At 54.6% G+C, this 24,602-nt stretch overlaps 1 protein-coding gene across 2 annotated transcripts in view; it reads right to left on the bottom strand.

Annotated features, from left to right (window-relative positions):
- USP36 (ubiquitin specific peptidase 36) overlaps window positions 1-23,466 on the bottom strand; it is a 37,633-nt gene extending 14,167 nt beyond the window's left edge. Inside the window, exons 1-10 of one of the 2 annotated variants that reach the window (XM_040640100.1) lie at window positions 23,159-23,466; window positions 20,511-20,672; window positions 18,206-18,467; window positions 17,438-17,659; window positions 10,474-10,584; window positions 9,708-9,810; window positions 4,661-4,728; window positions 4,066-4,136; window positions 3,435-3,517; window positions 2,463-2,574 (exon numbers count right to left, since the gene is read on the bottom strand). In XM_040640100.1, coding sequence (XP_040496034.1) covers window positions 2,463-2,574; window positions 3,435-3,517; window positions 4,066-4,136; window positions 4,661-4,728; window positions 9,708-9,810; window positions 10,474-10,584; window positions 17,438-17,659; window positions 18,206-18,458 — 1,023 coding nt within the window. In that variant the 5' untranslated portion in view covers window positions 18,459-18,467; window positions 20,511-20,672; window positions 23,159-23,466. The remainder of the gene's footprint in view (window positions 1-2,462; window positions 2,575-3,434; window positions 3,518-4,065; window positions 4,137-4,660; window positions 4,729-9,707; window positions 9,811-10,473; window positions 10,585-17,437; window positions 17,660-18,205; window positions 18,468-20,510; window positions 20,673-23,158) is intronic. The other variant, XM_040640101.1, reaches the window with a different exon arrangement.
- Between the last annotated feature and the right edge of the window lie 1,136 nt (window positions 23,467-24,602).

The following is a 24,602-nucleotide window of genomic DNA, read 5'->3' as shown; positions in this document are numbered from 1 at the left end:
CGACGGGGCCTGCAGCAACTCTGTACCAAGAAGCCCCTGGTCAAGGGTTAAAGAATAGGAGGCAACCAACCAAACGACTGACGTGAACCCTATTTTACCGTCCTGCGAAGCGATCCACAATCTACTCCTATCTCTGCCCTGCATCCACGGCCACTCCTGCCCTGCGTGGGCCCCACATGTAAGATGAGAGGAATAGCTCGTGCCCTCCCTGCCGCTGTAAAGAACAGGGAGGTGATGCCCAGGTCTGGGTCTTCAGAGAAAAAGGCGCTCGCTCCACGGAGCCAATGGTCACAATAAGTCAAAACTGTAACTGCATGGGTCAGGACAAAAGTCATGCCAGAGTTTATTTCAAAATCCGACAATTTTTGTTTTGTTTTTTTAAGGTTTTATTTATTTGTCTGAGAGGAAGAGAGAGAGCGTGCACGCACGAGCGGGGGAAGGGCAGGAGAGAGAGAAACAGGCTCCCCGCTGAGCAGGGAGCCCGACATGGGGCTCGATCCCAGGACCCGAGTCACGACCTGAGCCGAAGGCAGACGCTCAACCGACTGAGCCCCCCCGGTGTTCCTATACACACTGACTTCTTAAAAATGAAACACAGGGGCACCTGGGGGGCTCAGTCGGTTGAGTGTCTGCCTTTGGCTCAGGTCGTGACTCGGGTCCTGGGATCAAGCCCCATGTCGGGCTCCCTGCTCAGCGGGGAGCCTGCTTCTCTCTCTCCTTCTGCCCTTCCCCCGCTCGTGTGTGCGCGCTCTCTCTCTACTAAACAAATAAAATCTTTAAAAAAATAAAATAAAAATGAAGTATAATTTTCGCAAACTACAGAGCTCTTGGGTGTACAGCTGGACGAGTCGACAAATGCGGACTGACGGACTGTAACCCATGTTCCCATCAGGACACGGACATCAACCCAGAAAGCTCCCTCTCGCCCTGGGGAACAGCTCCATCTCAAATACCCATGGTTGTGACTTCTGTCGTCATCGATAAGCTTTGCCTGTTCCTGAGTTTCACAGAACCAGACACAGAGTATGTACTTGGTTGTGTCCGGCTTCTTTAGGTCCACAGAGGATCTGTGGTGTTCACCCTACACACCTTCTTCCCTCCACCGACAAACTCGAACTCTCAAAAGCCAATACACACAAGCAGCTCATGAACCCCAATCCAATCTCGCCAGATACAGAACCCCCAAAATCAAACAGACCTAACAATCAGTTTCTCAAACTGTGTTCCCATGGAAAACTAGTTCCAAGATATTAAGGTGCAATGTGGGCTCTTTGGGGCAAAACCACAATGATCTCATTGAGCACTGGTTGAGTCCCACTGACTTCCCAGTGCACTGCACGCACGGTACGATGTAAGCACGTTAAGTGTTAGTAAAACGAATGAATGAATGGACCCCAATTAACTTTAGAAAATTTTTCATAAGGGGCGCATGGATAGTTCAGTTGGTTGAGTATCCGACTTTGGCTCAGGTCATGATCCCAGGGTTCTGGGACTGAGTCCCACGTAGGGCTCCCTGCTCAGCAGGAAGTCTGCTTCTCCCTCTGCGACTGACCGCCCCACTTGTGTGTGCCCACTTGTTCTGTCTCAAATAAAATCTTTAAAAAAAAGAAAAAAATTCTTCACAATAAAGTTCCCTCCTGGAGATTCAAAATACAACACAGCTTATTAATAAAGGCTCTGAGAAGGCCTGCAATTAAAAATGACTACTGAACTTTAGCTTGGTAGTTCCCAAACTCAGCTGAGCACAGACCACTTTCAAGTACAATACAGTTGTACGTACAAAATACGGTATCTTAAAAACAGACAGCACAAACATTCTGCGGAACACTGGCTGGGGAAAGGCTGATGTAAGCAAGCCCCCATCACTGCCAGTGAGGAAGGTGAGGCTCTGACAAGTGCCCTGCCCCAAACCATCTAAGTCGGCTCTAACCACTTGTATGATACAACATCTTCTATTAAGACACCACTGTGCAGGGCACCTGGTGGGCTCGGTCGGGGGAGCGTCTGACTCTTGATCTCAGGGTCTTGAGTTCAAGTTCCACGTTGGGGGTAGAGAAATGACTTAAAAAATAAACTAAAATAAAACGCCACTGTACAAAAGTTAAGTTTTTACTCTACGTGCCACAAAAAGCCATGGTGCACAACCACACCTATGTTAGCCACGAGACAGCCCGTGGTAGATCGGAGCCCACAGTGCAGTGTTCACGTTCATTCTGCAGGAAACCTTGAGCTGCTGTATCGGGACAATGCCACGCGCAGGCAGAGGTTGGGACAAGACCTAGTAAGATGGCGCTTCTTGAACTTGACCGTGCGTGACAACCACTTAGGGGTTCTGCAAACATGCACACTCCTGAGCCCTGCCTTCCAGAGAGTCTCAGTCACTGGCTCTGGGGTGGCGTGGGGAGCCGGTATTCCTTAAAGGCGGCCGACCACGCCGGCCAGACACCACGGCGAAGGCTCACCTTCGTGATCTTCCCCCCACTGAAGTTGGCGAAGCGCTTGAGGGACAGGGTCAGGACGTTGGAGGTTCTGTGGATGGTGAAGCGCTTACTGGCTGGGACCTTCTTCTTGCATCTGTGAGGAGGGTGAGCGGAAGAGGGGTCAGCCGGTGCTCTGAGGAACGCCGTCCTCCCGTGGGCCCCCAACGGCGACACCTGCTCTGTTGGCACAGGGTCTCTGGCTGAGGCGTGTGACCTCCGCGTCCCGAGACACGAACCCCCGTGACTTCAGGGAAGGGCAGCCAGCGCAGGGAACCGAGGACCAGGGGAAAACTGGAGACCGCAGAGCCACAAGGAAGCTCTCTGCCACGGAGGGCACGAGGTCGGGCGCACGGGAAGCAAGCGTGGGAGACAGGAAGGAACGCGCAGAGCGGGGCGGCCCAGAGAAACCGCCGTGAGCGAAGCCCAAGACACGGAAGCGAGGGGGAGAAGACGAAGGAAAGCATGCAGCTTCCCGGGCACGGAGAGACGAGTTTAGAGAGGGGGAAAGCCGCGTTTTGGCACGGGAAAATAAATCTGAAAAGCGTACGTAAGAAAACTCTTCGTGACTACGGCTTTTGAATGAGCTACGCCCGAACTACGACACCCGCACGGTCGTCTGTGCGGCTCCCAGGAGACCCGGGCCACAGCCACGTGTGCTGTGGCTGCCGGAGGCCACTGAAGGCGGCTCCTCTGGGACGCGGGACGGCCACGTGCGGTCCCCTCCCCGCTCCGTGCCGCCGTCGCTGCTGGGACCCACGTCCCCGGTGAGGGGTGCTCCTGGCACACGGCAAGTGGACGTAAAGAGACGCCGGCTATCAAAACCGCGGCGCCCACTTCACCCGTGCGGTTCAGGGCTGCGCGCTCCTCCAGGGACCGAACGGCGGCCCGAGGCGGCAGGCGCGGCCCAGCGCGGCGGGCGGCCGGCCCTCTGGGCCGCAGCGAAACCCAACTTACTTTGCACACATATAGGCGTTCTCTCCACTCAGGACATCTGGTTTCACAAAAAGTTCCAGAGCGCGCACAATATTAGCAGCTTGCTGAGGAGGACAAAAACAGGGACTCGCGTCAACGGGAGAAAAAGGCTGACTCAAGAAATGCCACCCGGAAGGTCTTTTTCAGGCTGAGGCAGCAAATCCCAGCCATCGGCCTGCCTCCAAACCGGCCTGCCGGCTGCCCCCTCTGACACTCGGGCCGTCCCGGAAAGGAGCAGGGGAGCGGGCGGCCGAGCCGTCTCTGCGGACGCGGAGCACGGCCCCTGCAGGGCTCCCCGCACCCGGCTGCGGCCACAGGCACTGAACGAGACGGGGGCCCAGCGGGAGCGGCTCTGTGCCCTGCGTCCACGGTGCGCTCACCCGTCACGCCTCAGGACACGACGCTGCATTTTAGCTGCCTGTGTTAAATGAAAGGAATGCGCACAGGGAGAAGACTAGAAATCAACGGGCAAAAATGGTGGAGCCTACTTTAAGGCAGTGGGATTCCCAGTATTTCTTCATCTGCCTAGGTCACGGGCCCTCACCGACTCCCCGCTCCGCCCCAGCCTCCCCGGCCGAAGGCAAACACGACCCAGCGGAGCTGCGGTCCATACCCGGATCTCCAGTGCTACGTCCAGGTAGGGGTCGTACGTGTCCGAGACGCTCTTGCACACCGAGCACTTCACTGCAACGCAACACAGAGGCGGTGGGGCGGGTGCAGGTGCCCCCAGCACGCCACCCCCAGGTCTCCAAGACCTAGCCGGCCCCTCACGAACTCTGGTGTCTGGAGAGAGAGCTCGCGGACCACCAGAGTGCCCAAGGAGACGTCTGTGAAACCCAGCACCTCACCGCCCCGCCCGGTGAGGGGCCTCCATCCCTGCCCCGACTATGGCCTCAGCAGGCCCCAGTCCCCAGCGGAACGGCAGAGGCCACATGTGAAGAAGCAAGGAACTCAGAAGAAAAATAACGCCGCCCTCCTCTATCCGTGCTGGACATTCTGCTCCAAACTCCGTCCCGGAAGCAGCGAGCCCACGGGTAAGGGTGTGTTTCAGAGGAGGCTGGGGCCTCCGTGGCTCCCCCAGGTCTGCCCGCCAGGAAGGGGCTCCACCTGGGCACAAACTCCTAGTCTTTCCTGGTTAATATTCTCATCCTCATCTCATTCCTGGTTAATATTCTCTACAAAGGGGGAGAGAAAACATCTTCACTTACCACGTGATCTGAGATAGCCTCCAAAAATTTGATGGACCAAAGTAGTAGCCTGTGTTTGACGATCCAACCTGCAAACGAGGCCACAGCCTTCAAGAGAAGGACAGGAGGCAGCCCCCTGCCCCTTTCATCCCCAGCCCAGCGTGCCCCTGGGAAATCCCACCACACAAGCGCGGGTCTGAGGCACTCGCCCTGGCTCTCGGCGGGCCCTCAGCTGTGCCACGTGCTCTGATGGGCCCAGGCCCCCTCCCCACAACAGCCACCTCAGACCTTCAAGACCCCCACCCTCTCCGCAGGCACCTCATCCCCCACTTTGCAGGAAATGAGGGGCCGGAGAAACGCACCTAGTGCCCACCTGGTCTCAAGGACAGAGGCGCCCCACCCCCTGGAACCCACCGCCCACCCCCAGCTCACCCCGCCTCTGTCCCGCATGATCAGCTCCACTCCTTGCTGGCTGCCATGTGCCTGAGCCCCTTATCTGAAGAGCAGGAGCAAGCAGGCACAAAACCCCCACCTCTGTATCTTCTGGCAGGACAGGAGCTGTCAGGACGTGCGCTCCAGGGTCAGGCCGGCCTGTACTCAAATCCCCCAGCCCCGTTTACCGGCCAGGATCTGAAGCCGCCCTCGGCCTCGGCTGCAGCTGCTCACCTGCCCCATGGAGCTGCTAAGCCGAGCGCCCACACACCCCACAGTTGTTCATGTGATGAAGATTCTGGAAACACCACCCTGTCCCTAGCTTCTGCTCCTGGTAGCCGCCTGTGATCCACTGAATCTGGCTCTGACTCTCCCTTCACACTGCTCTCCTCAGAGTCATCGTCCGGGACACAAATCCAGGTGACCGGAGTCTTTGGGCTGGAACACGACAGCCCCGGACAGAGCAGCCGTTCCCTCGTGGGCACGCTCCCCTCTGCGGCAGGCCCGTCCCCTGCGCCCCCGGCTCTGCAGATGCCTGTCTCGATTCTCTGACTCCCAGGCCTGGCCTGGCACTCGGTGGTGCCGCCTCCCAGCGCTCTCCTCCTCACCCCTGCACACGCCGCGTGGCGCCCTGCCCTGGGCTCCCCCTGCAGTGTGCAGGACTAACCAACACAAGGGCACATCTTTGTTTTGCAAAATTAGAAAATGAAAAACCAACTGCCACCGTGCATTTTCACCACCGTTCATCAAGAGGAGGGACGTTTTAACGCCCCAAACCATCGAGGACATAATCTCAGTGCAAACTGGAAGCTTGTGGCCAGCCACACGTGATGGCAGCTGCTGAAATCCAGGGGGCCCCGGGCCGGCTGGGCCCGTTAGAACAGGAGGAGCAAACCACCGCACAGACCCCGCTCTTGGGACCCTGAGGCAGCACAAGCTCAAAGCTCAAACGAGCCGTAAGGAGGAAATAAAGCCGGGGTCCAGCAAACCGTCTTCAATACTCCCGCCGGAGCCCTGCTGGAGATGAAGGCTGGTCTGGGGAACACTGAGGGAGAGACCAGGGACTAGAGGCGGCCCTGGAGTCGCCCGGAAGCCCTGGCAGGAGGAGGAGCCCACTGGGTCCTGAGACACACGCCACACCAGGGGCCGTCCAGCGCTTGGCCTCTGGGACAGAAGGCACCCCGGACTGAGAACCACGCGAACCACCAGGCCCAGGGGCGGTGCCGGAGGAAAACAGTGAACAAGAATCACAGCACCCCGTCTGGTGAAGATGAGCCCCCAGAAGGCAAGCACAAGGCAGACGAGAAGAGCAATAGAAGATCCCATGCTGACCGAAAGACCCTCAAACAAGAGTCTGGGGAGAGATCACCGTAAGTTTTGCAACTAAAATAAAAAAGGGCAAAATGGAGAAAGTTAACTAACGTGGAGGGAAAAGACGAAATCACACCGGGAATGAAGTAGGAATTGCAAGGGGCCGAAAGGAGAAGAGATTCGAGTGAGCACGGGGAGGGGCATGACAAGACTGGAAAGCAGCTGGAGGGGAGGTCGAGGTAAAGAAAGAGGCGGCAGAGAGAAGGTGGTCCTGCGGGAGACCGCCAATGACCGGAGACCCTGACAAAAGCCTTTAACACAGAAGCAAACTGTCACGTGCTCCGGAGGTGACAGGACTCTGTGATGCGTGCGGAGTGTCATCGCTGACGACGGGTGGAGGCACAGCACACACCCCAGCGGGGAAACCGCGCCGGAGCACGACACGCCGATGTACACCGTCTGCCTCATTTATCGCTGTACACCCTCGAGCCACGACACTCAAGCTGAGCCGATCCACAAGGGGCGGCGTTCGGATGCTACGCACTCGTGCTGCTAGCAACAGTTTTGCGCGCACGATGCCCGAGTCGACGTGTGCCGCAGAGCCACCTCTTGTCGTCACTGCTCGGGTGTCCAGCCAAACTGACCACAACGATCAGCTCTAAAGATGTTCCTAGTGACACCATCAGACTTTAAAGAGTGAAAAAGATCCTGAATCCTCTCGGTAAGGTCCTTGCAAGGTCAAGAGAGGGACTGGCCTCAGGCTTCCAGAACCCTGCAATCCCCACTGCAGGCCGCCTGGAAAGCCCGCGCAGGAGGACAGGCAGACCCCCCGGGCCTATTTAACGGGGGAAAGACCGAGGCAAAGGTGGGAATGAACGTGGAAGAACATATCAAGGTAAGAGATAACACAACTAAGAGGCGGGCGAGAGAGGAGAGGGAAGGACGGAGGGCCGCCCCAAACACTGACACACAGAATCACGGTCCAGAAGAGAGGGGCAAGGCCATGCACGAGGCTGCGCACAGAGCTGTCACTGGAAACGGAGGTACAGGTCTTCCTGAGTATCACACGAAAGCTTAAAAATTAACGAGCAAAGGGAAACCAGAGAGGGGAAGAAACACAGCCAATGTACCACGTGTGATAATTGTAAATCTCAGCATCACGGCTGGGTCAAGACCAAACTTCAGTCATCACAATAAATGCAAAGGGGCTGAACGTGCCTATGAAAGAAATGGGCTTTCAACAAAGATGTGATGGTTGCGGATGTGTGACCACAGCCACGCTTACAAAGCAAACGCTCCAGGAGGCACGAGGAGGTGGGTGCCTGCCAGCGATAGGAGCCGGAACACGCCGTCCCAGTGAGAGACCGAGGCGGGAGGAAGAGAGCACGGGCAGGGAAGACAGCCGGCAGGTCTCCCCGCGGATGCGTACCCAGCTACCCTGCCAACAGGAGAGCACACCGTGTCAGCTGCGCAGGGAACACGCACAAACGCCCGTCACGCACCGGGTCACAAAGCCAGCACCAGCAAGCTCCACGAAGTAGAAATATCATAAATACTCTCTGCTCACAAGTTCAACTAAAAATCTCTAACAAAACCAGAAGGGAAAAAAAAGTCGCTTCCACCTGCAAATGAAATTGAATCATTCAGCTGATGTGACTCTTACTTTTTTTCATTTCACTAAGAGTGGCGACACCTTTCTCGCAGACGGGTGTGTGGAAAGCATCCCACAACCCCCTGCACGGGTGCCCCGCCGTGCCTGGCTCACCTGACGTCAGACGCGCTCATCCTTCCACCAACGAACGCACGGCCACTTCTGTGTTCCGGACCATGAAAGGCTCGCTGCCAGCTGCCCTGCTGCCCAGACCACAAACGGACTCCTCTCCACCCACAGGCCCAATCCCCAAACTTATACATCCTACCTAACGCCCATCCCTCCCGGATCTCCCACCTCTGGAGGGTCTGGGTAACGAGGCTGGCATGGCACTGACCCTGCTGTCCTAAAACCTCCCAGGTGATTCTGTTGCGTGACCAGGGCTGGGAACCCCTGCCGGGGACGTGCTGTACCCACCTGCATGGCAGGGAGGCCACGCCCTCACCACCAGCCTCTGCAGGCCTCGCCCAGGACCAGCCACACTCCTTGCCTCCTCCCTCCCCCTCATCTGAGCCCTGGGGGGACTCCTCCTTGGAGGCCTCCTTCGTGTAAGAGCAAAGCAGAATTCTCCTGGGAATGGCTCCCAGAGTCCCTCCACTACGGCACTTAGTACATGACCTTGTAGACACTGGCCAGTATCTGCCTCCCCCCCTCACTCTCCGAGCTCCTCCAACTAGAGAACCCAGTCTTTCACCTGGAAGTGCCCAGTGTGGACACAGTGCCTGGCACACAGGAGGCGTCAGCAAAGAGCTGAAATCAATAGCTACAGCCTGGGGCAGGGAGAGGCACAGGAAGGGCAGACCCAGCGTCTACCTGCCTGCAGGGATGAGGGGAAAGAGCATGTGACCTCACTGCACACTTCAGCATAGTAAGGGGCAGACGCCAGAGGAACCCATGGGAAGTTTTCTCAGGATTTAAAAAGAATCTCATCACGGAGACCAGAGATTTCCCACGATCATTGCTACAACTCGACTTTGCTGAAGGACATTTCGGATGTTTCTTAAGCTGCTTAACGGGCATTTCCAGAGTCCATGACTCAGTTCTACCCTAAGCCAAGGCAACAGCCTCGGAACAGAGAGCATTTTCTGCCTATTTCCTTTTGTCTGAACCCAGAAGCCAGGACTCGTACAAAAACATCCCTGACCATAACTGTCTCACAACAGGGAAGACGCGGCATGAAGTCAGCAACCTGTCACATGCGTTTGTCTCTGCTTTCAAAGTGAAAATGAAGACATCGTAACCGTGCAGAATGAAGCCTCAAAAATTAAAAACCTCCCACCCTCAAATGTCCCTGCGTGCTTTCATAAAGATGTTGAAACTCCTACCACCCCACCCTCTGTATCAAAACCATGAGATGGTTTTTAAAAGATGGGAAGAGTCTAGGACAACAGCCAGAGGCCCTCAGAAAGATCTGCCAAAGCACCTCCCCTGCAGCGAGCTGCTGGGGCAGGGCTCGCGCCTGGCCCACCAAACCGCCCCTGGCGAGGAGGGGGCCTGGGGGAGGCCATGTCCCGGGACGCAGGAGTGGTCCCGTATCTGGGTCTCGGCAGGTGTAGGACACCTGGACACAGGTATCTATGGAGAACGCCTGGCTTCCGCATGGCACCTCTGTCACCCCCACGGCAGCAGGGGTCTGAAGCCCCGTAGGGAAAGTGGGTGAAGGGAAGCACATACTTGGCACAGCCGTTCAAACAGGCCTTCTGCATGGCATCGATGGTGTACCGGAGAAACTCGTGTGCATCCTCCTGGTTTCCGAAGCGGAAATGCCGAGCAATCTCTAAGGAAAGAAAGAAGCATCAGACTGGCAGGGAAGAACTCATGCCTCTCCCCGAATCACCCACTGCTGTGCTTATCACCGACCCCCTCCGCAGTCCCAGGGGTAAGCGGCAAGCGAGGGAATCAAGAGCTCTGCATGAACTGTGCGTCCCAACCCCAAGTCCTCATAGTAGGCGTTTTCTCAATGAGACCCGAGGGCCTGCACTCTCCCTACTTAGCAGCAAAGCACGGATGCGGGAGAATACCAGGCACTAAGAATGGGAAACCCACCGACGAACTAGTTTTCCAGGAGCCAGCACAGAGCACAAGCGGGTCACAAGGATGCCGCACAAGGCTTCAGAAACCAAGTGACCCATCTCTTCTACCGAGTGAACAGGAAATCTGTGCTAACCCGTCCTGGGCTGTTCAGAAGAGCCCCGGCCTCGCCTGCCTCCCTAAGACACAGCCTCTGCCCCCTTCCTGGCCCAAGCCTCCCCATCCTTCAAGGGGAGGTCAGCACTCTCCTCCCCCCGACCCAGACCCACACCAGCCCCTCAGTCTGCGCCGGCACGTGTGCCACAGTCCTGTGACCTGAGGTCTTAGGACTCCTCCCCGTGCCCCCCGGCACCCCCTGCCCGCTGCAGCCTTGGGTCTGGCTGCTGTGCGGCCAGGAACGGACTCTTACTTTTCAGATCCCGGATGAAGGAGACGGGCTTGATGGCGTTGCCGCTGTTGGCGAAGGCCTGCACCATGTGGTTCTGCATGAGGCACAGCATGCAGAAGCTGCCCTGGTGACCTGCACAGGGGAGGGGCGGTCCTCGCATGTCAGCGCGCCCCCGCGGCCCACTGCCCCGCCCCCACACGGCCCCACCCGCCACCCCGCATTGGCTGCCCACCTGGGTGAGCTGCCCCCGGGCCCCTGGAGCCAGTTACTAAGAAGAGCAGTAAGACTGATTTGCAAAACGAAGCCTGGAACAACGTTTCCGCTACCATCTAACCCGTACCACGTGGTAAGGGAGCCCGTTTCAGGGCTTCCCGACAACCCCTCGTTCACGCCTCACACATGGAGTCCACCGTCCCCGGCCACGTGGCTCTGGCTCCGGAGCGCACGGCAGCCGCAGACGGAACGGAAACGGGGTGGGCAGAGCTTGATCCACAACGTGGGCCAGACGGAGCCCGCGGGCCGCGCCCGCCAAGCCCTGCCAGGCCTGAAGCGCTGCGGCTCCTCGGGCAGCGGGCCGCGCGCGTTCACCTGTGCCGATCAGGAGATCCACGCGCGAGGAGCGGTACGAAGCCGGAACCACGCAGCTCCAAGCCGGCTGAGGCGTCTGCACAGGACAACTGCCGTCACCGCGAGTCTCCCGTGCCGCCCGCCATCCCCACCGGGGTCCCCACGGCTCCCACCAACGGAGTTCCTGGGCTAACACACGTGCACACGCCCACACAGTGCGTGTGTTTAAGCTGCTTTACGTAAGTCACGCCGGACGTCCTGCTCAGCGGTCAGTTTTGACGCAGCTCTGGGTCCCTCACGTAGACTAGAGTATGTCACCCCATGGACACACCACGGTTCACTACGGGCTCTCCGCTGACACACACGGACCCCTCCATGTTTCTGCTCCTCTCTCCTTGTGTCCAACCTCCTGGGAGGCACCCACCCACAACAGACTTCTGGGCCCGAGGGCAAGCACCTCTTCAGTTCTGCAAGCCACTGCTGTCTCACACGCACTACAGTACCGCCCAAGCAGACCCAGTCGTAACAGAAAAGGCACCACAAACCGGCGTTCTCCCCCGTGCAACAGCTCTCCTCACCCAGTCCTTTCAACCCACCTCAAAGTCAACAACGAGACAGCGTGCAGCCTGTTTATCGCATGCACATAAAGATGCCAGTATTTATATACAGAGCATAGCTCGTGGGGGCAAAGATGCGGAGGGACCGGAACCCCTCCCTGTGCACCGTTGCTGAGGATGCACACTGCTGCAGCGGCTATGGGAAAAGTGGGGCGCTCCCTCGAAAAATTAAGACCACAATTCCCACATGATCCAGCAATCCCACTTCTGTGTTAACACCCGAAAGAAACGAAAGCAGGGTCTTCATCAGGCACTTGTGCACCGATCTTCACGAGAACTAAAACACAGAAGCCAAGTGTCCGCCAACAAAGGAACGGGTAAGAACGGTAGTGTGCACGCACAGTGGAATATTATTCAGCCTTAAAGAGGAAAGCAAATTCTCACACCTGCCACAACACGGACAACCTTGAGGACATGACGCTGCGTGAAGTCAGCCGGTCACAAAAAGACCAATACCGTACGATTCCACTTAAACGAGGTAGCTGGAGTCATCAGGTTCACAGAGACAGAAAGTAGGATGGTGGGCACCAGGGGCTGGGGGATGGGGACGGGGAGTTAGTGTTTAAGGGGCAGAGATTCTGTTTGGGAAGATGAAGGGGCTCTGGAGATGGACGGTAGCACGATAATGTGAATGCATTTAAAGCCACTGAGCTGTACACTCAAAAACGGTCAATCCTGGGGCGTCTGGCCGGCTCAGTCAGTGCAGCGTGAGACTCGATCTCGGGGTCATGAGTTTACGCACCACACTGTGCGTAGAGATTACTTAAAAAAAAAAACAACACTTTAAAAGTGGTAGATTTTACATTATGTGTATGTATCATAGTAGAAAAAAGTTTTTAGCTAAAAAAAATGCTACTATATACACTACCCCTTTGGAGGGATCTTGGAAAACGGTTTATGTGAGCGCCTTTACGTCAAGGGGAGGTTTTTACTTTTCATGTCAGAGCTTTCTGGACTCTTCCAACCATATCCATGTATTACTTTTATTTTTAAAATGACAATAATGGCTGAGGGGGCTCAAATTTAGGCAAAAAACTGAAATGTTATTTAAAAGAACGTAAACGTAAGCATTCACAAATGCTGAACGGAGCGCCCCGCCCCCAATCTAACTCAGGAGAGGACAGTACTGTGACAGCTGCGTGGGAATCGTGCCTCGAATGATCACGCACAACACCGCAGACCATCAGCCTGATAAACTGTCACTCCCAAAGAGGGCAAGTATCAATTTTAGCCTGGAATTCCTCAAACACGGTTTCCCAAACCCCCGGCAATAAGCAAGATTGATTTAAGCGGCATGTGGACAAACATTCTTCAGGTAATTAAGGAAAACAGAACATAAAAGTCAAATGCGTGACTTCTGGGACCTTGCTACTTCTATTTGGAGAAGAATGTCCAAAAGGACAGAGCCGAATCCTCCTGCAAATTTTACATCAAGTGTTTCTTTTCGGGGTGCCCGGCTGCTGGCTCAGTCAGTGGAGTGGACAACTCCTGATCTCAGGGGTGAGTTCGAGCCCCACACTGGGTGTGGAAAATACTTAAAAAATCAAGTCTTTCTTTTCTAGCGAGATCCCGGCGCAGAAGCGCTCCCGCAGGCAGGAATCGGCGCTCTGGGCTACGCGTACAGCAGCCCGGGTCACACTTCCCAGAGTCCTCGAGTCTTCAAATAGCATGTATTCGAGGGCGAGAGCACAGCCCGGGCCCACGTGGGGCCGCTCTCAGAGCCACGGGGGGACAGGCAAACCAATACTAAGACTTCTCTTGATACTTCTACTCTGAGAAAGCTGAGACACTACGGCTAGCATTTCAGGGACACTGGGGCGCTCACAGGAGAGGCGTCCTGAGGGAGGGTGACACGTCCCGCCACAAAGAGGGGCCGATCCTGGCTGCTCCCATCTCGCTGCCACGGGGTGCAGGGTACGGGGATTTCCGGGTGTCCCCACTTTCCCGACGTCAGCCCTAACCACGCTGACAAGGGTCCCGCCGAGGAAGCAGAACTGGAGGGCAGCTGTGCAGGGAAGCAGGGTGAACAAGGAATGGCAGGGCTCCCTAAGTCTGGAGAGCAGCGTCTCCTCACCGAAGTCATGAGGAGAAAACAGAGCGCTGGGGCGCCTGGGGGGCTCGGTCAGCCGAGTGTCTGACTCTTGATTTCTGCTCAGGTCATGATCTCAGGGACGTGGGATCGAGCCCCGCCTCCACTGAGTGGGCTTGAGACTCTCTCTCCCCCCTGCCCCTCCCCCCACCACGTGCTCCCTCCCTCTCTTAAAAAAAAGTCTTAAAAAGACAAAAAAAAACGAAAACCACAAAGACAGCCCAGTTGAGTCTTACTAAAAGTCCACCCAGAACCCCCTCGACATCACCAAAGTCACGACCGGAAAGAGCGATTTACAACCAACTTCCCCTGCAACGGGCACGGTGCCTCAGTGTGTTAACTTCGGCCACCACAGAGCCACCACGGTCATCGCAAGATGTCTAAGAATGCTACTTCCTTCACGTCATCTTTCACTCATTTAAAAAAAGTAACATAACGCATCTCCCTGAACATCACACAATCCACTTTTACCCTAACACTGCTCCTCTCGTGCTCCCATCTCCCTGCCTCTGCGTCTCTCCTGATTTCCTGATTTTCACTGTTTACCAATTTAAAAAAATTACTTTTCTTAAAGCCTTATCCCATACGTGTATACCTAAACACCGTATCGCCTGTTTTTCAACTTTATAAATAGCAATTCACGCTGTTTGCGGTCTTCTGGGACTTTTCCTTCACCGTATGACTCAGCCCCACGCACGGAGCGGTCCTTCCTCCCCCTGCCCTGCTGCGTGACATTCCTCATGGGCCTCGACCGTGATGCGAGCATCCGCTCTGTTGATGGGCACCCGAGAGGCTTGCAATTTGCTGCTTGCAGACATTTTTACACAGGCGTCCTGACGGGCACGTATCCGAGCCCTTCTGCAGGCAGAGCTGCCGGCGGGTCGGGTACTTGGAAGAGAACGCCCGTTCCGGGGAGCATAAAAGGTTCTCGCTCGTCTGCATGTGGACACTCGGTACCGCCAGGCTTCTGGATGTGCCTCCATCACAAAGGCGTGGCGTGGTACCTGTCGTGGTTTTGATGGCAGTTCCCGGATTCCCAGCAAGGCTCAACATCTCTCCCTGTACTCTGACCATGAGTTCCCTCTTCTGTAAAATGTCAGTTCATGACTTTCTTTTACTTTTTTATGTCTTTCCCTTGTTGGTATCCCTGTATTCTTTCCACATTCTCGGTAGCGATCCTTTGCTGGTATGTGTCCTGGGTTTTGCCTCCAGTTCATAGCTCCCTGTTTTCCTTTTAAGTCTTTTCTGGGAACAAGCGTTAACTTCAATGCAGCTGAATCTGTCATTTTTCTTTAATAGTTGGTGCTGAGTCTTGTTTAAGAAATCTCCCACCCAAGGTCAGAAAGATATTTGCCCATGTTTGTTATAAGAGCCTAATACTTGGGGGCGCCTGGGTGGCTCAGTCGGTGAAGCATCTGCCTTCAGCTCAGGTCATGAGCCCCACAATGGGCTCTCTGCTCGGGAGCGAGTCTACTTCTCCCTCTCCCTCTGTGATCTCTCTTGCTCTCACTCTCTCTCAAATAAATATCTTAAAAAAAAAAAGAGCCTAATATTTGCTTTTGGTATTAAATTTATAACGCATTTTTAAAGTTCCATGAATTTCAAATGGGAGACACATGGAGAACCAGCACTCACCACACCTCCAGGTGTAGGACGCAGTCTATTTCTGGGCTCTACGCTGTTCCGCTGTCAGTAGGTCCCCTCCCTGACCCAACACCATGACACTTTAATTTCTCTAACTTGCCCACACTTCACAGTTGGTAGGGCACCTCTCTTCTCATATTCTCCTTCAGAAGTGTCTTGGTGATTTGGGGTCCTCTGCCCTTTTTCACATAAATTTTAGAATCAGGCGGAGCTATGTTAATTTGGGGAGAATCGACTTTTTTATAACAGGGAGGCTTCCCTCTGAAGGCAGCTGTCTTCATGTACGCAGATGAGTGTGTCGCGGTCCCTCAGTGAAGGACTGCTCGGTAACTTTAGGTCTAGAGGCTTCATCACTTCTGTTGTGATTATAAATTTCTTTTATAGTAGCAAATTTTTATAAAAAACTCCTTGTTTTTTGGCATAAAGAAATTCAACTAACTTTTTGTATGTTGATGCTGTATCTGGTCACATCGCAAACCTTCTCATTTATAGATTCTCTTGCTTTTCAATGCAGGGTTGTCGTTTTCAAGGAACAATAGCGCGCTCCTTCCTTTTGTCCCCTAGTTCACTGCTCTGGCTAGGACCGACACATCCTAACACAAGTGGCGAGAGAGACCCTTGTTTCGCTCTGTATTCTGAAGGGTATGCTTCCAATATTTTCCTATCTAGAATACTTTAGTCGTCGTGTTTGGTAGATACCCTTTATCAAGACAAGGAAGCTCCTTCCTGCTGCTCCTTTGCTAAAAGTTTATCATAAACTTCTTTTGGGGGCATTATTTTCAGGTTTTGTCTTTTAATCTGTTGATACAGTAATTAAGGAAGCAAAATTAGCAGTCTCTTACGTAGTACTTACCAAGTGCCAAGTACTATTCTGAGCACTCTACCTACCTCATTCAGGCTTCCCAACAGCTCCATTGGGGAGATGATACTATTACGCTGCAGATGAGGAACAGGAAGCTTCTAAAAGGTTAACATTCTCAGGGATCACAGCACTTAGGGGCAGAGCCAGGACAGGACCCCCAGCAGGCCCACCTCCGGAGGACCCGTTTCACCCGTCGTGCTGTGTACTCTCCACCGTCACACTTAGAGATTTTCTTTCTTCCTTTTTCTTTTTTTTAATAGATTTTTTCTTTTTTCTTTTTTAGATTTTATTTATTTGAGAGAGAGAGAGAAAGAGCAGGGGAGAGAGGAAGAGGGAGAAGCAGGCTCCCCCCCCGAGCAGGGAGCCCGACGTGGGGCTCGATCCCAGGACCCTGAGATCATGAGCTGAGCCGAAGGCAGACGTTAACCGACTGAGCCACCCGGGAGTCCCCAGAGATTTTCTGATATTAGAACATCCCTGCATCACTAGGACGAACACGAGTTGCTCACAGTGTTTAAGAGACTACTGAACGTGTTGTATTCTGTCCAGACGTTTTGTTAACTACACTCGTAAGATGGGGCTGTAATTTTTCTTTCTCCTACTGTACTTGTGTAATTTTGTTACCCAAGTTATAAGAACCTCATAAAATGAGCTGGGGGTTCTCTCTCTTTCTAGTCTCTGGAAGGATCTGTGAAGCATTGCAACAATGTGTTTCTCAAAATGTTCATACAGCTCACCCATAAATCATCTCAGTCTGGTATTTTCTTCATGGGAAGATTTTTAACCACCAATTTAATAGTTAAAAGCTTTCTACTCTCTTCAGTTTTGGTAAGTGACATTTTATTTCATCTTTACCCATTTTACGTTTCTCCTCTGGGGCATGATTTATAACGTACACAGAACACTGCACCATACCAGATGTGTAGTCACGGAACGTACACGTTTTGGACTTGTTTTCTGACAACACCTTTCTCCCTTTTGGCAGTTTGGGACCAACACTCTACCCAAGTGACTGGCTTCCGCGGCCTGGCCTGCAGTGGGCACATGTCAGATTTAGGTTTTATCAGTTACTCCATCACGGACTTCACGCCTAAGTCTGACCCGGCCGAAGGCTGCTAGCACCACGGGCGCCCGGGTTTGTCCCATCAGGAGACCGTCCGGCTCCCCCGAGTCCCAGCCCGCCCCCGGCTGCCGGCTCACACTCACAGTTGCGAGTATGCTCCTTGGAGAGCAGGTAGTTGGCCAGAGGCGGGGTGTAGGTCAAGCACTGGATGGTGGAGTTCAGGAAGCAGGTGTTGCCGAGGTTGTGCAGCCCCGCTCCCACGCGGTAAACCCGCTCCCACTTCAGAGACAGCCGCTCCGTGGGGAAGAGCACTTTCTGTGGGGCAGGGACACCATCACCGCCGCTCTCGTACGCATGCTCGCTGCCTGAGAGAGAAAGGGACAGGGGAGGGAGGAGGGCTTCAGTCTCCGCACAGGTGGACCACGAAAAAGGAATCGCTGATAGGTGCGCTCAGCATACACTTGCCAAGATGCAGTGTCAAAGGGTCACCGGGGTCCCCGCTGACTGGAAGTTACTACAAAGCCCAGGAGAAAACCCAGTCATCCCGTGGCTCCCGCAGATTGCTTGGGTCTGGAATTCAAGGAGCCCTCCACGGAGGAGACGACACTGAGAGAACGAACAGCTGGAGCCGAGCCTCCGCACTCTGAGGCCCAGCCCATTTCTTGTTTCCCAGCCCCGCTTTTGAGCCTATTAAACACACACACGTTCCAAGGCCTCCCTAAGGACACACCTCTCTTTGTGACCAACCCTGTACCATTATTTCTGTAACTACAGAGCCATGGACCCCACAGAAGCTTCACAACTCTCTGAGCACATTCCGTTTTTGTTCCTCCTCATTGGTCAACACTTCATCCATCCACTTGGTCAACACACAGTGAGACCCCTTCTGCCAGCCCACCGTGTGCCCGTACCCTGTCTCCTGGCCTGTGGCTCGTCTCCACTCCTGTGGCGACTGGCTCCCTCCGTTTTAGGGTTCAGCAAGACATATTTGCTCTTTAATGACTCCAGCTGATAGGAGAAACTCTTGCTGGCTGGCTCGAACTCGATCTTCTGTAAAAGGACCTTCTTGGCAGAGGAGGCCAGAAGCTTCCCCAGCTCTCCATCGTCAGCCGGGTCCTTGCGGCCAGGTTTCAGGGCTTCCTTCAATTTCTCGACTATTGGCATGGTGCATCACTGCGGGGACAAGCAGGAACACAGAGCGATGAGTAACTGGGTCCCAGGAACAGAGCCTCACTTCTCTGAAAATCCCCTCTGCTCTTTACGGATGCTAGCCACATAAAAGCTTCCCTGGATTGGTCGCCAACCCTACAAAGGAAGTGTAAAACATGGAGACGTATTACCAGCCACCTGGACAGAGTCGAGTCCCCCACGCCTCTGTCAAAGAGAAGGTGCTTTCACAAACAGCACTAAAGGGACAACAGGGGCATGTGCGGCACGCGTGTCTTCGGTAAGGGACTATGGGCATTGGTTTGCTGCCCCTCCAAGAGGTGACCATGTGCTCCTAATGTCCGCCCTGGAACAGGGAAACACTGATGCTCTTAAGACACTCTGGCTGCACACACAAATCCATATCACAAAACAATCAGCCTGGTGAGCTGCGGGAGCACGCCTCTCTGCTCAGGCCACGCTCTTCGAAACGAACGCCAGAGGCCCCGTGTGATCACTGAAAGGATGCGAGTCCGCACGGAGACGGCTCCGGAAACACGAAACACGCGATGCAGTTCAAAGACTCGGTATAAGAAAGTAAAACATCTCAATAATTTTGAGACTGGTTACGTGCTGAAATGATAATATTTTACATATATTGGGTTAAATAAAATATGTTGTAAAAATTAATTTCAGTGGCTTTTTATTTCTTAACATGGCTATTGTAAAATTTTAAGTTGTATGTACGGCCTGTGTTATTGGACAGTGCTTGTACAGACGATCCTTCTGAAGGTGAGCGAGGAGAGACAGGACAGTGGCAGGACTGGAATGGTACACACGAGACACCCGGACTTTAAGAGGGAAGTGACAGCTCCAGCTGGAGTGCGGCAGGCCTGGCTTATCCCTTCACCTATCGGCTATAAACTCCAGGGACAACCACTGTGACTTCGCGGCTCCCCATTCTGAGGAAAACAGGGGCTGAAAGCAGCACCACGGGTGGTTTTGAGGTTACCGAGGTGAGAGCCGGCTGCAGCTGCTGGCAGTGGTAACGGGCAGGACTCCCGTCCATACCTCTGACTGCGACGCGCTCCCTCTCAGCTCAACCACCCAGCCAGAGCTCAGGGGCAATCTGAGTCACAGGTAGAAAAATACGTTCCTTGGGGCGCCTGGGTGGCACAGCGGTTAAAGCGTCTGCCTTCGGCTCAGGGCGTGATCCCGGCGTTGTGGGATCGAGCCCCACATCAGGCTCCTCCGCTATGAGCCTGCTTCTTCCTCTCCCACTCCCCCTGCTTGTGTTCCCTCTCTCGCTGGCTGTCTCTATCTCTGTCAGATAAATAAATAAAATCTTTAAAAAAAAAAAAAAAAAAAAAAAAAAAAGAAATACGTTCCTTAAACTGCTCACTCTTAGAAAATGAGGACCGCCTCAGGTGTCCAGCATCCAGCCTGCCACAGGGGCACGGATTAGGCAGGCGGATCCCCGAACTCAGGGAAAGGATTTATAAAACTGTTCGAATTTATCCCTCATGGAGCATCTCATTCCCGAGGTCAAATTTCTTTATCTACAAAAATTTCTGTAGGGGGGCACCTGGGCGGCTCAGCGGGTGAAGCAGCTGCCTTCGGCTCATGTCATGATCCCAGGGTCCTGGGATCGAGCCCCACATCGGGCTCCCTGCTCAGCGGGGAGCCTGCTTCTCCCTCTCCCTGTCGCTCCCCCTGCTTGTGTGTGCGCATGCTGTCACATAAATAAATAAAAGCTTAAAAAAAAAATTTCTGCAGGGGCGCCTGGCTGGCTTAGTCTTAAAGTGTGCGCCTCTTGACCTTGGGGCTGTAAGTTCGAGCCCCATGTTGGGCGCAGAGATTAAAAATAAAATCTGAAAAAAAAAATTCTGCAAAGAATACAAGAAACTTACTTTTTAAAAAGCAAGCACAAATTCTTTGATTTGAGGAAATAAAAGAACCTTTCCTGAGGGGAACTGGCGAAGTGTTCGCACCCACTGAAGAATGACTGCTAGGTGACAAGCCGACAGCTTGGAGAAATGGAAAACCATGCCGAGGCCTCCGCCGGCTCACCTGGGACACCTGAACTTGGGCGTGTTGCGGCTGCAGCATGAGGTCAGGTTCTGGGCCAGACCGGGCAGGAGCAGTGCGGGACCCTCGGATTCGCGTGCTCCTCGCTGTGCCCCGTGAAATCAGCAAAGCTGCAAGTCCGTCGTTCAGAATGGGCATCCGAACCTGTGGGGTGAACAGAGCACCCCGTGAGGCCGCTCTCTTCCCCTATCTCCTCAGTCCGCGGCGCGATCACAGCGCAGGAAGCCTGACTGTCTGGACGATCGGCATTCGGGCTGAAGGGAGCGCGGATGGTGCTGGAGTGAGGGAGTGTGGAGAAGAGCTGAACGGACTAGCTACAAGTTACTACAAAGTGAGTGATAAGAAATCACTGCCCTTGGCTCAGTATCTTAACCTTCAGGTCTGCGACAAGTCCAAGGAACAAAAGTCTTCAGTGAACTCCAGTGTAAATCACTTTCCAAAGAGCGAGAGGTAATTAATAACCTCCTCACCTCCAACTTCCAGATTTCATAAACCAGTAGAATTTCACACACACACACACACACACACACACACAAAAGGAATCGAAGGAGCAGTAAGAATCGTCACATTTTCACTTTGCTAAGTACAGATTTTTTTCTTTATCCATCCAAAATCACTATGATTACATAAAATGAAAATACTTAAAAAAATGTTCTGCTGTGAAAACATTCAAATATATACAATGCGGTGAAACAACACGGGGACCGCCATGATTCCCTTACTCAGCGTCACTAATTACTATGTAGGCCCCTCCTGATTCTTCTCCTGTCCCCACATTGTTGACAGCAAATTTCAGATCATCATGCCTCATATCCATAAATAAAAATATACCAACACCAAAATAAAGGGGAAGCATAGTGAATATGATCTCAGAATGAAAGCCAATCTGTAAGGGGAAGATTCCAGTCTCCCAAAAATCTCCTTACAATATCCCTGTCTTAATCGAAACTCATACCTCACTGTGGACAGGTGAGGACATAGATGGACATGGGTCCAAGGGCAAATGGTCAGGAACCAAACAGCAAGGGGATAAACAGAACTTGGGAGATATAACCCAATTTATTTCAAGAGAAGTAATTTAAAGAACATCTATCCCATAGCCCACCCCTCAATGTGGAAGTCAGAGATTTTGAACAATTTTTCAAGTTCTGACAAAGGTCAACCTCTATGTCATCAATTCCACCCAAAACATCAACAATAACCAAAAATTCATCTCTCTCTGACGTGCAGGAACCCAGAGAAAAACATCCTTGTAATCGTCAGCAAGCCCTCTGATGTACGTATCTGACAAAACGCTCTTCAAAAACCGGGAAAGATGCTTCCTCCACTCCAAGGTCCAGGAACAGCTCAGCTTCTCCCATCATCTCTCTACCTCCAACAGCAGGCAAACACAGCATCTGCAGAATACCCTTCAAGCATAGCCTCTCTCCCTCCACCCTCTAAATGCACTTTTCCAGGATGAAATGCACTCAAGACTCACAGGGTCAACCACGTGCGGGTGGGGGAGGAGCCCCAGATGGACAGAGCCCGGGGCCTCCCTGGGGCACTTTCACAGGGGCCTCCACGCTCTTCTGCAGAGCTTGCAGAACACCAGTCTCCAGCCAGGAAGGAGTAAGCAGAGCCTCCCTCTCCTTGGAGGCCTGATTCTAGGCATCTCTTAGAGAAAGCAGGCTGGCCACGATGCTTTCCTCTCTCATCTGTCTCCGTCTTAGAATGGTGTTCTGTCTAGCTCCTAGTACCCCAGGGGAGACTCAACACTACCCACCAGTACAAGGATTATTTTAAAATCCCACAGCTTGTCCCCATCCACTCACATTCACCATGACCATGACCCCGAAGGTTACCTTCTCCAGGGATAAGTCTTTCCCATATTTCTTACTAAAAGAAAAAAAAAATTTCAGCACTACTGCCACACAGAACAGCCTCCTCCAGATTTTGAGTTAAGCCATTCCAGAGAAAGTCTGGGTCCTGCATTAGTGATGCTTCTCTGGGTAACCACCATGCCCAAGACCGACACAGACCCTTGCCTCCCCGGACTCCCTGGGGCTCCTGGCTGGGGCAGCTCTCTCCACCACCGGTCGGCGTTCCCTGGGAACAGCAAAGAGCATGCCTCCGGACCCTCTCTGTGGACCCCTTAAGCCCCTCAAGGACTGCGCAGCCCTGGGCCTTCCCTGCGGATCCTGGAGCCCTCGCGTACCGCGCGCCCCTGGCCTTCCCCGTGAACCCCGGAACCCTCGTGGACCGCGTGTCCCTGGCCTTCCCCATGGACCTCCGAACCCTCGCGGACCGCGCGCCCCTGACCTCCCCGTGGACCCCCGAGCCCCTCGTGGACCGCGCGCCCCTGGCCCCCCCCGAGGACCCCCCCAAGCCCTTCGCGGACCCTGCGCCCGACTTCCCCGTGGACCCCGGAGCCCTCGCGAACCGCGCGCCCCTGACCCTCCCCGTAGATCCCCGAGACCCTCGCGGACCCCGCGCCCCTGGCCCTCCCCGTAGCCCCCCGAGCCCCTCACGGACAGCGCTGCCCCGAACTCCTGGCTAACGAAGTAGCCCTGGGACCTCCCCACCGGCCCCCGAGCCCCTCGCGGCCGCGCGCTCACGTCTCCCCCGCTGCGCCCCCCTGCAGGCCGCACCTTCCCGCGCCCCAGGCACAGCGGAAGCCCTCCACCCGGCCGGACGCGCAGTCTTCTCTCGGCCTGCGCGCCGCCGAGACCCGGCCCCAGACTACCCGGCCCTCGGCGGGCCCGGCTGCAGGCCCGCGGCGCTGGCGTCTACTCCGCCAGGGCCCTGCACACGCACCATCCGGGCCTCGGGCGCCTCACACACGTGTCACGGCGACGCTTAAAGGCACCGCGACTCGCGGCCCGCGCTGCTGGACTCGAAAGGTCGTGGCAGCTTTAAGAGACGGGGCTAGCTGCGTCCCCGCTCCCTGGGCCCGCCCACAGCCGTTCTATGCAGCCTATACGTCACCCTTCCACCCCGCGGCCCCGCCAGCCTACGCGATGACGCAAGCACGCAGAGCCAGAGACGCCCCGCCCCCTTGGCCGGAGCCAGGCGTGTTCCCGGAGAGCACGTGAGGCGTCCGCTTCCGGGTCCGTAACGCGGATGTGCACCTGGCGCAGCCTCGTACCCGGTGCTTTGCACACTCCGCGTCCAGCCCGTGGCGCGGGGCCTCGGCCTCACTCTCTAGGGCCCTTTAGTGACCAAGACACGGACGGGGAGCGATGAGGGCAGCAGGCCCAGGAAAGCCACGGGAGGCCAAGCAAGAAGCTGTTGGGATGAAGGGTGGGAGAGTAGGGGGAGTGGTGGCGTTTGACCTTTGAAATGTCCGGGGTGGGGGGGCGCTTGTAATTCCCGCCCCCTTCCTGACCTCCAAAAGCATTACCCTGTAACGCTTACGTTAAGCTTTTGGTGGAACGCTTGCAAATGACGTACTGCTTCTGCAGTATTTTTAAGAATGCTTTTCACCTGAATCATTCCTTCCCGTTCTGGGCAGGGGGGAGAGGGAGCGGCTCCTAGCCTGACCGCCCGTGGCACTCTCACAGAGGCAGAGAGTGGGAATAAACGACACCCCCCGCCCCCGAACCACAGCCTTGTGCACACAACACTATCAGCCTGGTCTGTCTTGGCAGGGAGGTCTGGAGCGGGCTGGGTGAGTTCCCGGGCGAACCCCCGTAGATCAAGTCTCCGTGCCCACCCCGCGCCCCACACAGTCCTTGCAGCCAGGAATGGGGATGGAGAGTGACGAGAGGTGTGACTGGGACAACATTCACCCTGTGGTGACTGCTACGTGGGTGCTGGTGTCTTGAAAAAGCAAACAAACAGGAACAATACTGTAGGAGCCTGAGACTAAGAATCCCAAGAGCTTCAAACTGAGATTTGTTCCTGGTGTGATCCCCTCTGTGCCCTCAAACCATGATTCAAACAGACAGGTCTCATGCCTGATAGTATGTATCGGTGAATGAGTAAAGGGTGGGGGCAGTTTGGAAGGAGTGGCAGCTGGCAGGGGAACGAGGAGACTTGGGTTTTATCCCAAAGCTGCCCTAATTAGCAGGTTGCTTTGGACAGTTAACTAAC

Source organism: Ursus maritimus, unplaced genomic scaffold, assembly GCF_017311325.1.
Source record: "Ursus maritimus isolate PB19 unplaced genomic scaffold, ASM1731132v1 scaffold_24, whole genome shotgun sequence".
NCBI classification, from domain to species: Eukaryota; Metazoa; Chordata; class Mammalia; order Carnivora; family Ursidae; genus Ursus; species Ursus maritimus.
The sequence above is the reverse complement of the archived record's forward strand: the minus strand, read 5'-3'. Positions and strand labels throughout refer to the sequence as shown.